This window comes from Chlorocebus sabaeus, chromosome 4 (genome assembly GCF_047675955.1).
Source record: "Chlorocebus sabaeus isolate Y175 chromosome 4, mChlSab1.0.hap1, whole genome shotgun sequence".
NCBI classification, from domain to species: domain Eukaryota; kingdom Metazoa; phylum Chordata; class Mammalia; order Primates; family Cercopithecidae; genus Chlorocebus; species Chlorocebus sabaeus.
Window position 1 is genome coordinate 39112937 of NC_132907.1, and position 14841 is coordinate 39127777.

The window sequence follows — 14841 nt, forward strand, 5'->3', positions numbered from 1 at the left end:
GAGGCAGGCAGGTCGTTGCGCTTAGGAGTTTGAGACAGCATGGACAATATGGCGAGACCCCATCTCTACAAAAAAAAAAGAAAAGAAAAAATAGCTGAGCATGGTGGTGCACACCTGTAGTCCCAGCTACTTGGGGGGCTGGTGGAGGAGGATCACTTGAGCCTGGGAGGTCAAGGTTGCAGTGAGCCATGTTTGCACCACTGTACAGCCTGGGTACCCTATTGAGACTCTACCTCAAAAACAAAAAACAAAACAAAACAAAACTACTAAAGATTTGCAGCCATAAAAAAAGAATAAAATCATGTCCTTTGCAGCAGTATGCAACTGGGGCTGTTATCCTAAGCAAATTAGCACAGGAAAACCAAATACCATATTTTTGCTTTTAAGTGGGAACTAAACATTGGGTACTCGTGGACATAATGCTGGGAACAACAGACGCTGGGGACTAACGGGGGGGATTGAGGGAGGGGAGCAAGGGTTGAAAAACTATTGGGTACTATGTTCACTACCCGGGTGACAAGATCAGGTGTACCCGAAACCTCATCATCATACAATATTCCCATATAATAAACCTGCACATGTACCCCCTGAATCTAAAATAAAAGTTAAGAGGAAAATATTTTAATCACGATAAAGTAAAATCACAGTGGCAATTGTGATTAAGGAGCTGAATTTTTAATTTTATTTCATTTTAATTAACTTAAATTTAAATAGCCACATGTAACTAGTGACTACTGTATTGAACAGCACAGACTAATACTACTAAATTGCACGTTCAGTGAAAAATGTGCAGTTTTTTGTTTGTTTTAGACAGTCTCACTCTGCCGGCCAGGCTGGAGCGCAAGGGCACGATCTCGGCTCACTGCAACCTCCACCTCCCAGGTTCAGCCGATTCTCCTGCTTCAGCCTCCAGAGTAGCTGGGATTACAGGCCTGCTCCACCAAGCTTGGCTAATATTTGTATTTTTAGTAGAGACAGGGTTTCACTCTGCTGGTCAGGCTGTTCTCGAACTCCTGACCTCATGATCTGCATGCCTTGGCCTCCCAAAGTGCTGGGATTACAGGCACGAGCCACCACACCCGGCCCCAAAGTTTTTATCATTCTTTTTGTAGTATGTTTGTTCTGATTTTCTTTTCTTTTCTGATGGAATTTTACTCTATCACCGAGGCTGGAGTGCATTGGCGTGATCATGGCTCACTCCAGCCTCCACCTCCCAAGTTCACACAATCTTCACACCTCAACTTCCCCAGTAGCAGGGACTACAGCACATGCCACCATGCCCAGCGGATTTCTAAATTTTATTTTGTAGAGACAAGGTGTCACGATGTTGCCCAGGCTGGTCTCAAACTCCTGGGTTCAAGCAGTCCTCCTGCCTTGGCCTCCCAAAGTGCTCAGATTACAGGCATGAGCTACTGCTGTGTCCAGAATTGGTGGGTTCTTGGTCTCACTGACTTCAAGAATGAAGCCGTGGACCCTTGCAGTGAGTGTTACAGTTCTCAAAGATGGTGCGTCTGGAGTTTGTCCCTTCTGATGTTTGCACGTGTTCGGAGTTTCTTCCTTCTGGTGGGTTCCTGGTCTCCCTGATTTCAGAAGTAAAGCTGCAGACCTTCGCTGGGAGTGTTACAGCTCTTAAGGTAGTGCCTCTGGAGTTGTTCGTTCCTCTCCTCCTGAGCTGTCCATTCCTCCCAGAGGGTTCATGGTCTTACTGGCCTCAGGAGTGAAGCTGCAGAAGTGAAACTGCACACCTTCACAGTGAGTGCTACAGCTCATAAAGGCAGTGCACACCCAAAGAGCAAGCAGCAACAAAATTTATAGCAAACAGTGAAAAAACAAAAACTTCCAGAATGTGGAAACTGACTGGACAGCGTTGCCTGTGCTAGTTTTCGCAGCCTGCTTTTATTCCCTTATCCGGCCCCACCCACATCCTGCTGCTTGGTCCATTTTACAGGGAGCTGATTGGTCCATCTTACAGAGAGCTGATTGGTCCATTTGACAGGGTGCTGATTGGTGCATTTACAATCCCTGAGCTAGACACAGTGCTGATTGGTGCATTTACAATCCTCCAGCTAGACATAGAAGTTCTCCAAGTTCCCAGCAGATTAGCTAGATACAGAGTGCTGATTGGTGCATCCACAAACTCCGAGCTAGACACAGAGTGCTGATTGGTGCAAATACAATCCTCCAGCTAGACATAAAAGTTCTCCAAGTCCCCACCTGACTCAGGAGCCTAGCTGGCTTTGCCTAGTGGGTACAGCATGGGGCCAGGGCAGAGCTGCCTGTCAGTCCCAGCGCCCTGCCCCCGCACTTCTCAGCCTTTGTACAGTAGATTGAACGGGGCATGCAGAGCAGGGGGCGGTGGCTGTTGGGGAGGCTCCCGGGGCCTGGGGCATGGCGGGCTGCATATCCCGAGACCTGCCCAGCAGGGAGGCGGCTGAGGCTCGGGTGAATTTGAGCAAGGCACAGGTGGGCCGGCAGTGCTGGGGGACCTGGCATACTCTCCGAAGCTTCTGGCCCGGGTGCTAAGCCCCTCACTGCCCAGGGCCTGCTGTGCTGGCCTGCTGGCGGCTCCAAGTGTGAGAACCGCCCACCCAGCCCGCGCCCATCCGCCCAGCCCACGCTCATCGCTCACGCTGGCCTGCAAGCACCACACGCAGCCCCGGTTCCCGCCCCACCTTTCCCTCCACACGTTCCAGCAGAGGGAGCCAGCTCCAGCCTCGGCCAGCCCAGAGAGGGGCTCCCACATTGCAGTGGGGGGCTGAAGTGCTCCTCAAATGTGGCCAGAGTGGACACCAAGGCCGAGGAGGCACCAAGAGCCAGCAAGGGCTGCTAGCACGTTGTCACCTCTCACTGTGTCTGGCCCTAATATTCTTTATATATTTTAGAAACATGATCTCATTCTGTTGCTCAGGTTGAAGTGCAATGGTGCAGTCATAGATCCCGGCAGCCTTGAACACCTGGTCTCAAGTGATCCTCCTGCTTCAGTCTCCCAAAATGCTGGGATTACACATGCAAGTTGCAATACCCAGCCTGATTGTATTTATTGACATGTAATAGTATGCCTGTTGACTCTAATAATAAAAATTAGGGCTTGTATTCTCTAACTCCTACTTTTATGTTTCGATTAATTTTTATCATATTTTCAGAATGCGTGATGCATGATGGTTTGGAAATTCAAAAACCAGATTTTTCACTACAGCTAGGCTCAGAAGCATTGGGCTAGACAGTTGTCACAGTATGGGCAAAAGCCTTGTTTCCCTAACAGGGCTATTTCTGTTTGTAAATTCACACAGCAGCGTTCTGAAAAAGGAAGTGACTGGTGAGACATGAGAGTGGAGGACTATTTTGGATAATGTTGTCAGAGAGAGCTCGGTGGTGGCACTGAGTAGGGGAAACAGCATTCCAAGGAGAGACAGAATAGCAGTCTTTAGGGCATGGAAAAGGGAACTGTGTGTTTAAAGACAGACCAGTGTGGCTGGATGTTGGGAAGGGAGGGAGAGTGGTGAGGAAAGAACTAGAAAGGAAGGAAACAGTCAGATTTTGCATGGCCACAGACCTTGTCCTCTCCTCATCTCCTGCATTGTAGATCAAAGTTAATGCACCACAGGCACCGGATAGGCATGAATAAGTGCTTTAATCAAAATGAATGTGAAGGCTCCATACGGTGGCTCACGCCTGTAATCCTAGCACCTTAGGGGGCCAAGGAGGGTGGATCGCTTGAGCTCAGTAGTTCAAGACTAGCCTGGGTAACAAGATGAAACCCCGTCTCTACAAAAAATACAAAAATTAGCCCAGTGTGGCACATGCCTGTAGTCCCAGCTACCCGGGAGGCTGAGGTGGGAGGATTGCTTGAATAAAGGAGGCAGAGGTTGCAGTGAGTTGAGATTGCACCATTGTACTCCAGCCTGGGTGACAAGAGCGAAACTCTATCTCAAAAGAAAGAAAGAACTCTTATGTTTGCAGCCCAGGAAGTGGACTGAATAATATTCAGCTCTCACAAGAAGTTAGAGAGTGGGATTCCCATGCCACAGGTTGACACTGAGGCTCAAAAAATTATGTTACTGTGAGGTAGATCCACAGGACTTGTTTTCCAAGCACTAGTCAAGACGCCTGGTTGCATCCCTGCTGCTCAGAGCAGGATCTGGTTGAAACAGGGTGCGGTGAAGAAGCCAGCCAAAACCAGAAGATGGTAAGGAGAGCAACCTCTAGCTGCCCTCACTGCTTAGTAGCATAAAGACACTCCCACTAACACACCATGACAGTTTACAAATGCTTACCTTACCTGGTTACAGAAACTCCCTGCTCCTTTTTCAGAAAGTTCTGAGTAGCCCACCTCTTAATTAGCGTGTAATTAAAATGGGTCTAAATACATCTGCCAACATCCCATACACTGCTCCTCCAGGCACAGCGCCCATGGGATAGCCCTTATCCACAAGGAGCAGTACGTCTGCTGCTGCTGTAGTGTACGCTGCTGCTTCAGTAAAAGTTACTGTCTCCACCATGAGCTCCCCTTTGAATTCTTTCATGGGCAAAGCCAAGAATCCTTCAGGCTAAGTCCCAAATGGGGGCTCACCTGCACTGCATCAACTTCTCCTAATCACACACCTAACAAAAGACAAACCCAAGTTCATGCCCTTTCCATTCTCTTTGACTGCCTTTCTTCAAAATGAGCCCAAAGCAACCCTTTTCCAAACATGAAAATGCCTGTATATTTTAATTTGGTTTTATAATCATTTTAGAGACTTTGCATTTATTTTGATAGTTCCTCTTTTGTATTAGTTTCCTGAAGCCATTGTAACAAATCATCACCAGTTTGGCAGCTCAAAACAACAGAAATTTATTCTCCCACAGTTCTGGGGACTAGAATTTTGAACTCAAGGTGTCAACAGGGCCTCCTCCCTCTGAAGGCTGTAAGGGACAGCCTGTTCCATACCTCTTCCAGCTTCTGGTGGCTGCAAGTGTTCCTTAGCTTGTGGCTGCATCATTCCCCTCTCTGCCACGAGGCCCACGTGGCCTCCTCCACCTCTCTCTGCGTGTCTCTTATAAGGGCGTTTGTGGTTGGATACAGGGCCCACCAGTATAATGCAGGATGATTTCAACTTAAGACCCTTAACTAAATTACATCTGCAAAGACTCCTTTTCCAAATAAGGTCATATTCATAGGTTCTGAGGACTAGAACGAGGACATTCCTTTCTGTGGGCCCTTCCACAAACCATTCAGCCCTCTATCCCCTCCATGTGCTGCAGCCTGGAAACTCTCCCCAGATAGCAAGCTGGGGATTCACACTGACCTCATTTGTTTATCTTCTCTCAAAGATCCGTGTCCTGTGCTTTCTGCTGTCCGAAAACTGTTTGACCTATTTTGCCCAATTTTCCAGTTGTTTAAGGAAGAAGGGTGAATCCAGTTCCTATTACTCCAGCATGGCCAGGAGCAGAAGTTGCACCCATGAGTGTAAGCTCATTGAATATGGGAACATTTCCTGCCTTGCCTTTCTAGTGCCTGTAGAAATCATTGGAGCACAGGACTCCTTCCTTAACAACTGATGAATTAATGAACAAATGAATGAAAGGGAAGCTCATCTAAACGCTTTGTTTTTCTCTTGTTGGGGACTGAATGGCAAAAACCCCTTTTACCTCTGTCAGCCAGATGAGCTGGAGCCATCTCTCCTTAGCTGAGGATCTGCTGGTATAATTCTCAGTTTCCTCCTCAATCCACTCGCAGCCCCTAAGTCTGGCTCTCATGGTTAATGCAAGAAACTGGTGTTGGGAAATTTAAGAGATTTATCTAAGGAGCACATTTTGGGTAATTATTTGTAAGACATATGTTCTGCCTGTGTTTTTAAATAAAAAGAACGCAGGGCATGTTGAGGGGAGGGGCTGATGTGGGAAAGGAGAATGAATAGTATTTTTGAGTGAGTAGTAGTATTGTCACACAGAAGAGAGGCCCCCCAATATGTTAATTTTCCCCCCCAATGGAAAATTAATGATAGGCACTGACAAAATATGAGGCAGGAGAGAAGTAAGGAGCCTGCCTATCAAAGAACACAAATTATACACTAGATCAGTCCATATCAAAACAAAGGTGGCCATGTACGGAGAAAAATGGTTTCTGCTTTTATTTCCACAATCACACACTAATTAAGTGAAAAAGAAAACAGTTATTACCACTATTAATAGCATTTATAAAAGCATCTACTATATGACTGTTTGACTTATGCAAAAATCTGGTTGTGCCTAGAATGTAGATTTTTGTTTGAATTTATTATACCATATTTTTATTACAAATATGAGATAATAGATACTGGTTATTAACAAACCAAAAATACAGAGATTGATACAGAACAAGTTAGAAATCTACTCTAATTACACTGGCCTGAGGGAACCAATATTAGCAGTATGTATCTTTTTACATCTTTTTCAGTGTTCCCCTGAATATGTAAACATAATAATGTATACAGTGAGTGGCTTCTGGTTTTATTAAAATGTGAACAAATGAAATATATAACTTGTTTCTTTCATTTAACAATAGATTAGTGACATGTCACCAGATAAATACACACAGATTTATTTTGTCAGATTTTTAAATCTAGAGTACGAATTTACCACCATTTACTTAACCGCTTCCTGAATGAAGTACGTTCAGGTGATTTTTCAGGTTTTACCACATATAATGCTACAGTAAACTCCCTTGTGACTGCAGACTGTTTTAATTTTATCACCACAGACACTCGAGCCTTGAAATGTCACCTTTCAAATGACGCCTTTCCCCATCCTCCCTGTCAGTTGGAGAATGGAGCTGAAAGGGGAGTGAAGAAGATTGCCAACATGGATAATTACTCCACACAGCACATGGCCAGCAGCCTCCTGCTACAATATTTACATCCTATTCCATTGAGATGGCACTCTCTGCTCACATGACCCAAATGCAGTTCTCGCTCCGCCAAGAGCACAGCCGAATGCGAACTGCATTGGCAGCTTTGCACATGCTCTGTCTGGCCCTGTGAATCCTCACTCACCCATTCAGATTTCTGTTGGTGTAAAGCGACATTCCAGCTGCTGAAGCTCCGTGATCTGCTGTGTTTCCCCAGCCCAGATCCAAGGCAGGTGGCCCATACAATTACTATCTTTTTAGAGTTTGAGTAATTGTGTTTATTTATTTGGGGGTGGAGGGTGTATTATGCCCAAGTACAGCTGATGAATTGAGGCCATAGAGTAACTCTTTTCTAGCAGGTATTTACAGGAATAGCATTTACCGATTTTCATCACTTGCCTGGACAACAACCTGCAGCTCTGGTGCACATTTAATTCTGAAACAGAGGTCTTGGCAAACGATGCTGCCTCTGACTGTCATGTTGACTGTAATGTTTGAGATGGTGTTTTCTCTTCTCTAGAGACCTGGATGCTTTTTGCCATTCTGATGGTAAATGATGAGACAGGCTACCATGGATTTCAGCACCCCTTCTGTGTTTGATCAGCAAAGAGGTAAAATGTTGCTTTAACACATTCTTTGGTGTTAGCATCCTTAGTCCCATGGTATGGATTTGCAGTTGTAAGGAGAGAAAGAGAAGTGTGTGTGTGTGTGCATGCATGCGTGTGCATGAGTATTTGCTATGTAGGATGTGGAAAGAGGATTTCACCTAGAAAACAAACCTGTTCAAAATGTTCGCTTCTTTGATAAGCATCTGAAACAGAAAAATAAGCTTATGATTTGTTGTATAAGCTTAAGATCTTGTTGAAGTATTCCTACCTTCAAATTTTAAAAATTGAATTTCAAGCACACTATTTCAATAGTGTTGTCTTTATTCTGTGTCTTCCAAATCTTTTTTAAAAATTAGAGTAAGCAGTGTAAGAACACATCACTTTTTTTTAATCGTTCTATTAGCCCAGTATCTCATTGCTATATCTTCATAAGCATTTTTTTATTCTTTCAGGAATAGATGTTGCCTGTATTTATGTCGGGTTGATATGTTATCTCATCCAAGGTTGTGTAATGACATATCCCTATGCTATTATTTGCAGCGACAGGGATATCTTCCTTACTTATAATTTCTGGAGTGGAGGTAATTTTCCACATCAAAATGTTGCTGTGAAATCAACTCATCCTTATAATACCATGTATTTGGCCATAGGTCTAGGTGTATACATTTTGCATATGCAGTGTGTTTATACACATCTTCACGTAATACTTATGTGTAATTGTAAATTTTTTTTAGTATGAATGTGAAATTTCCATTTTATAAACATAAATATTTTTTAGAATCTTTTCTTAAATATCTAATATTTAAACCACTTTCTACAGTCTCTGAATATTCTTCAAGATCCTAAGTTCCTTTGGTGATTTTATCTGTTTGGGCTATAACACGAAATGGTGGTTTGAAAAAGCCTTATTAAGAAAATGTATTGCTTCATTTTTTTTTCCCTTTTCCTGCTCTAGGCCATAGCATGTTTAATACCCCTCAAGCTACATTTGACTTTGTGGGTGAATTATTTTAGCCCAGTGGGTTTCTCCAAAAATAAATTTTTATTTAGATTCCTGAGTTAGCTAATGTATGTATGTATATAGTGTGTTCTCCAGGTCTTAGCTCATTTGGAATAGTGTTCGCGCGTGTGTGTGTGTGTGTGTATGTGTGTGTGTGCCTTCAGAAAGTGCTGGCTCATACCGCGTTTGGATCTTAGCACTATAGAGAAAGGGGTTGTCACAGCTGTGCCCACCACCATCCTCTCCTCCTGGTACATTTTATATCACTGATGGCAGTCAGTAAAAGTGAAAATCTCCTAAGAACCAAAGAGCTCACACTGGCTAAAAAATGACATTGCTGAGCCATGAAACACACAATGGGTTTATTTTTGAAGAATAATTGGAGGGAGCTGGGACTGACTGAAGAACTAGCTCTTCATAATGAATTTACATGTTCCAGTGTTATACCTTCTAACAGGATTGAGCCCCAAACATAGTTAAGATATAGAATTACAAGACTGATTTTCTTATAACACCTTTCATGTGAGCAATTCACAGCAATTCCTCCACCTGGGCGCGATTCTCTCCCATGGAAGTTAACCCTCTCCCTGCCATGTTTATCTCTATTTCTCAATCCTTTCTTTCTAGAGATTTTTATCATATGGTGGAAAGAGCATGGGATTTTAAATCTTATAGACATAGACCAGAATGGCAGATCAGCTACTTCTTAGCTGTGTGAACTTGGCAAGTTACCTAACCTCTCTGGGCCTTAGTTTCCCCAGCAATATAATGAAGGAAATGATGCTTACCTAGCAGGTTGTTGTGAGGATCTAAAATAACATATAAAATGCACCTGTCAGCAATGCCTGATATTCAATAAGTATTTTCCCATTTTGGCTGCGGCTGTTATTATTATTGCTGTTGTTATTATCACCTTGGACTGGAAGTTTCTGAGGTGCAAAAGACTACTCATCTCTCTACCTTCAGCTTGAATGTAGCAGTCCTAAATGAGGGCTTAGTACTGGGTGATTAAATTACATTAATTATTTTTTTTCAGAACCCTAGGATACTCTTTATAGCAAGCCCTAGAATAGTAATTAAGTGATTCCTGAATAGTTTTATTACCCCATTAATCCTTCCTCTTTCTTAAAAGCATGAAAGACCATGAGAGGTTGAGACCATTACACAGATTTTAAATATTATATTGTTGGACAAACCAAAGGGAAGTGACTTTCTCAGGAAAAGTTGAGCATGGGGCTTTAGTTGAGGGTTTTTCATGAGTTACTATCTGGATAATTGAACCCTAGCAGCACTGGCTTTACATGCAGATGGGGACAAAACACATTGCATCTAGAAGAACCTTAGCAATCAGGCAACCCACTGGTTCTCACATTGGCTGTACTTAAGAATCATCTGGGCCAGGCGCGAGGGCTCACGCCTGTAATCCCAGCACTTTGGGAGGCCGGGGTAGGCAGATCACATGGTCAAGAGATTGAGACCACCCTGGCCAACATGGTGAAACCCCATCACTACTAAAAATACAAAAATTAGCTGGGCATGGTGGCACACGCCTGTAGTCCCAGCTACTCGGGAGACTAAGGCAGGAGAATCACTTGAACCTGGGAGCTGGAGGTTGCAGTGAGCTGAGATCGGGCCATTGCACTCCAGCGTGGCAATAGAGCAAGACTCTGTCTCAAAAAAAAGAAAAAAGAATCATCTGAAGAAATTCTGAAAATGCTGATGCTTGAATCCCACCCAGGGAGATTCCAGTTTAACTGCAGTGAGATATGGCCCAACCAACACTCCCTGGGAAGTTCTCATGGACAGATTGAGAACCAGTCATCCAACCTACCCCTCTTCCACATTTCAGATGCGGGAACTAAAGCACAGAGAGGTTCAAAGTTGGGTCCTTCCTAATAATAATAACAACACCCCACTAAATCGCAACAGAGGGGACTGAGGCCCAGGTGTTCTCCATCCATACAACAGGGCAAAAGGAAGCTTCCTGTGCATGGCCAATCCCTGGGCTAGCACTGACTCTGGCTCATGGTTGCCCAGAGAATGGTGGAAGAATATGATGCAGAAGGACCTTCAGGGCTCCAATGAGGTGGGTTTGGCAAGCTGAATCCCTCCACATGCATTTCTCAATATTTCTCTTTAGCTAGAGGCAACGAGGCATGCCAGGGTCTTGGTGACAGATGGCCATTTGCTCATGTCCTGTCTCTGCCCTCTTCCTAGTTACATGAACTTGCACAGACTAGTTGATCTCCGCTGGCTTCTGCCTCCTTGACTGTAAATGTGGATAATACTATATTACATATTCACAGAGCTGCTGGGAGGCCTAAAGATCAGATTATTTGACTGGCCAGGGGCATGAGGGCTGTGTCTCTGGCTGGCTTTGTAAAACTGTGAGGGAGGAAGCCTGGGTCTTCAGAACTCTCCACTCTCTTTTGTGCTTTTAGCTTTCACCATAGCAACATCTCTTCTGGTCCCACGTGTTCTTTCTGGCTGTGTTCCCTCTCAAAGCCCACACACGCAAGAAGCGACCTGTAGTAAAGCCATTTACTACAGAACACAGAGGTTCCTGCTAAAGTCTATGTATTATGTAACTAAAGATACTTGCATTGTAAGCTTTGTCACGACTTTTGGAACGAAAAGTTTTGCAGCGCCTGAAAGAATCCCAAGCCTCAGAGAGAAAATGAAAAAAAAAAAAAAAAAAAAAAGGCGAGGGGGCGGGGGGCGGGTAGCCTCAGGGCCTCACCCACTCCTCTGTGTTGTTGGGGGTGAGGAGGGCCTGGCCCTGCCAGGGTCTTTGAGGAAATGTGCCTGATGATGCTGAGCGGTGTGTTTGCACGCACCTGTGTGGGCTGTGGACCACCCTCTTGCACAGATTGTTTCTCTAATCAAGTTGCGGAAAAGCAGAGGAAGGACTTTGTCTTCCAGCCCAGATTAATAGAGTATGTGAGTGTCTCTGGGCTGCTGTAACCAATTATCACAAGCTGGGTAGCTTAAAACAACAGAAATATATCCTCTCACAGTTCTGGTGGCCAAAAGTCTGAAATGAAGATGTCAGCAGCGGGCCGGGCACAGTGGCTCACGCCTGTAATCCCAGCACTTTGGGAGGCCGAGGTGGGCAGATCACCTGAAATCAAGAGTTTGAGACCCATCTGGCCAAAATGGTGAAACCCCATCTCTAGTAAAAATAAAATATTAGCCAGATGTGGTGTCACACACCTGTAGTCCCAACTACTTGGGAGGCTGAGGGACAAGAATTGCTTGAACCCAGGAGGCGGAGGTTGCAGTGAGTCAAGATCGTGCCACTGCAGTCCAACCTGGGCGACAGAGTGAGGCGCCGTCTCAAAAAAAAAAAAAAAAAAGGCCGGGCGCGGTGGCTCAAGCCTGTAATCCCAGCACTTTGGGAGGCCGAGACGGGCGGATCACGAGGTCAGGAGATCAAGACCATCCTGGCTAACACGGTGAAACCCCGTCTCTACTAAAAAATACAAAAAAACTAGCCAGGCGAGGTGGCGGCGCCTGTAGTCCCAGATACTCGGGAGGCTGAGGCAGGAGAATGGCGTGAACCCGGGAGGCGGAGCTTGCAGTGAGCTGAGATCCGGCCACTGCAGTCCAGCCCGGGCGACAGAGCAAGACTCCGTCTCAAAAAAAAAAAAAAAAAAAAAAAAAAAAAAAAAAGTCATCGGAGGGCCTACTCCTAGGGCCTTTAGGAAAGAATCTTCCCTGGTCCTTCCAGCCTTGGCTGCTGTGGCCTCATCACTCTGGTCTCTGCCACCATCCTCAGTTGGCCTCGTCTGTGTGCATCGCTCCTCTGTGTACCTGTCTCAAAGTTCTTCTGCCTCTCCTTTAAGGATGCATGTGATTGCATTTAGGGACCACCCAGATAATCCAGGATAAACTCCTCCTCTCAAAGTCCTTGACTTAATCACATCCTTTCAGATAAAAGGTCATAGTCACTCTCTTGCCATATAAGGGAATAGCCACAGGTTCCAGCAATAGAGATGAGAACGTATCTTTAGGGCCACCATTCAACCTATTGCAGGGAGTGAGAAGAGCTCAGATCCCAGAAAGAACGCAACACTGTGACTCAGTTTTTGGTCAAATCCATTCTCCTTTAAGCTAGAAGAAAAACTGACAAATAAGAGGTGGGGGCAGATGGGGAGCATCTGTTTGGTGCAGACTCTGTGCAGGGCTTTACATGGATACATACTGACAAGAAGGAATGTTTATGGAGCATTTAGCAGACCCAGGTTCTGTCCTAAGGACTGCACACAGACTAGCTCATATAATCCTCATATCAGCTTCAGAGTATGACCCCCTTTTATCGATGAGGAAATTTTAAAAGGTTATGACCTACCCAATGTTACCACAAAGTAAAACAGCAAAGCTAGGATTCCAGGCTAACCCTGTTTCACTTCAAAGCCCATGTTCTTTCTACTGCAGAATGTCTTTTCCTTGGCCAGTGATAAGGTTTAATTAAAAAAAAGACATCTATGAAAAATCGAATTAATGAATCATTTATTATCACAGTCAAGCTCTTATTCCACTGTGTTGTGGATTTTTAAAGTTCCCACACACAGATGTGCAGGTTTTAAATCCAACTGCTCATCTAAAATGGGAATGCTAGACCAGAAGATCTGTGCTTTGCTGAAAAAGCAAAAGTGAAAAATCTGGCGTGACAACCAGATGCCTCCAAAGGAAGAATAAGCAAATTTTGAATGGTGTTTTGGGCAAAGGCATCCTCCCAAAGGAGTTTTGAAAGGCAAGCATAGCAGATAGGAAAGGAAAGAGAATGATTTGGGCTCAGTTGCTCAGTTCAGGCTCAGAAATCTTGAATGGGAGCCTGGAATAAATCCAGGAACATTGAGGGGAATTCTGTGATTGATTTTCAGATTGACAGTCCAGATAAATAAAGACTAGCTGGCAAACCAGCCCTGGTTTAGAAGCAGATTTTATGTTGCCTTTGAGAAAATGCGTAGCCTTCTCCTTCTCTTGGTCAAGAAAGAGGAGCAGAGGGAAAGAGAGATGGGAGAAGAATCTTTTTTTCCTGTTCTTGACCACTCCTGAACAAGTCTAAGCAAGCATGTTTGTTTCAGTGTTTGTTTTGTTTTGTTTTGTTTTTTGAGATGGAGTCTCACTCTGTCGCCCAGGCTGTAGTGCAATGGCATGATCTCGGCTCACTGCAACCTCCGTCTCCTGGGTTCAAGCAATGCTACTGCCTCAGCCTCCCGAGTAGCTGGGATTACAGGCACCCACCATCATGACCGACTAATTTTCGTTTTTTTTTTTTTTTTTTTGAGACAGAGTCTTGCTCTGTTGCCCAGGCTGGAGTGCAGTGGCTGGATCTCAGCTCACTGCAAGCTCCGCCTCCCGGGTTTATGCCATTCTCCTGCCTCAGCCTCCCGAGTAGCTGGGACTACAGGCGCCCGCCACCTCACCCAGCTAGTTTTTTGTATTTTTTAGTAGAGATGGGGTTTCACCGTGTTAGCCAAGATGGTCTCGATCTCCTGACCTCATGATCTGCCCATCTCGGCCTCCCAAAGTGCTGGGATTACAGGTTTGAGACACCGCGCCCGGCCTAATTTTCGTATTTTTATAGAGACAGGGTTTCACCTTTTGACCAGGCTGGTCTTGAACTCCTGACCTCAGGTGATCCGCCCTCCTCGGCCTCCCAAAGTGCTGGGATTACAGGCGTGAGCCACTGCACCTGGCCTCTTTCAGTTTTCTTGATCCCTCCTGAATAAGTCTGGGCAAGTGTGTTTGACCCCCACCTTTCTCTGCCCTCTTCTTTGTGATGCTGCCTTCTTCCAACCAACCACCTCCTGAGAAAGTGTATAACAGTCCAATCCATTCTGGAGTGTGCTATGGCCTCCATCTGTTTCCCCTTAGGACAGGCTGTGCCCCCAATAACCTGAGCATCCCTTTCCTTCCACCCTTCATGGCTCCTCTTAAGGACTCTACAGAAGGAAGCTCCTGGCCGAGCTTATCCAAACAATTACCCTTCACAGCCATCAATATTCTTCACCACAGGACCACCCAACTGTCCTGGGGGAGGGAGCCTCTTGCCAGAGTATGCATCCCAAGAGGGAGGACCCTGGAGTGGTATCTGGAGAGAATAGAGACTCACTTGGGCAACCACATCTGAATCAACCCTGATGCTTCCCATAACTCATTGGATCAGCTTCAGGAGGCTCTCCCTCAGCTCAGCCTCCACTGCAGCAGGCAGCTGAGCCACTACACTGAGCTCTTCCTATCATCTCTACTCACTAACTCCACAGTTCCACAACTAAGTAACTGTGCTGAGTACCTGATATTCATGGATTTTCCCTTTGATACCACTATTTTGATTCAAGGATATTTTAACCAAAATG

General features: G+C 45.1%; 1 protein-coding gene across 1 annotated transcript in view; it reads left to right on the plus strand.

The window, feature by feature from the left end:
- The first annotated feature begins 7268 nt into the window (after window positions 1-7268).
- ANKRD55 (ankyrin repeat domain 55) overlaps window positions 7269-14841 on the plus strand; it is a 131717-nt gene continuing 124144 nt past the window's right edge. The window contains exon 1 of the mRNA XM_007972902.3: window positions 7269-7479. Within this exon, the coding sequence (XP_007971093.3) occupies window positions 7422-7479 (58 nt within the window). The 5' untranslated portion in view covers window positions 7269-7421. The remainder of the gene's footprint in view (window positions 7480-14841) is intronic.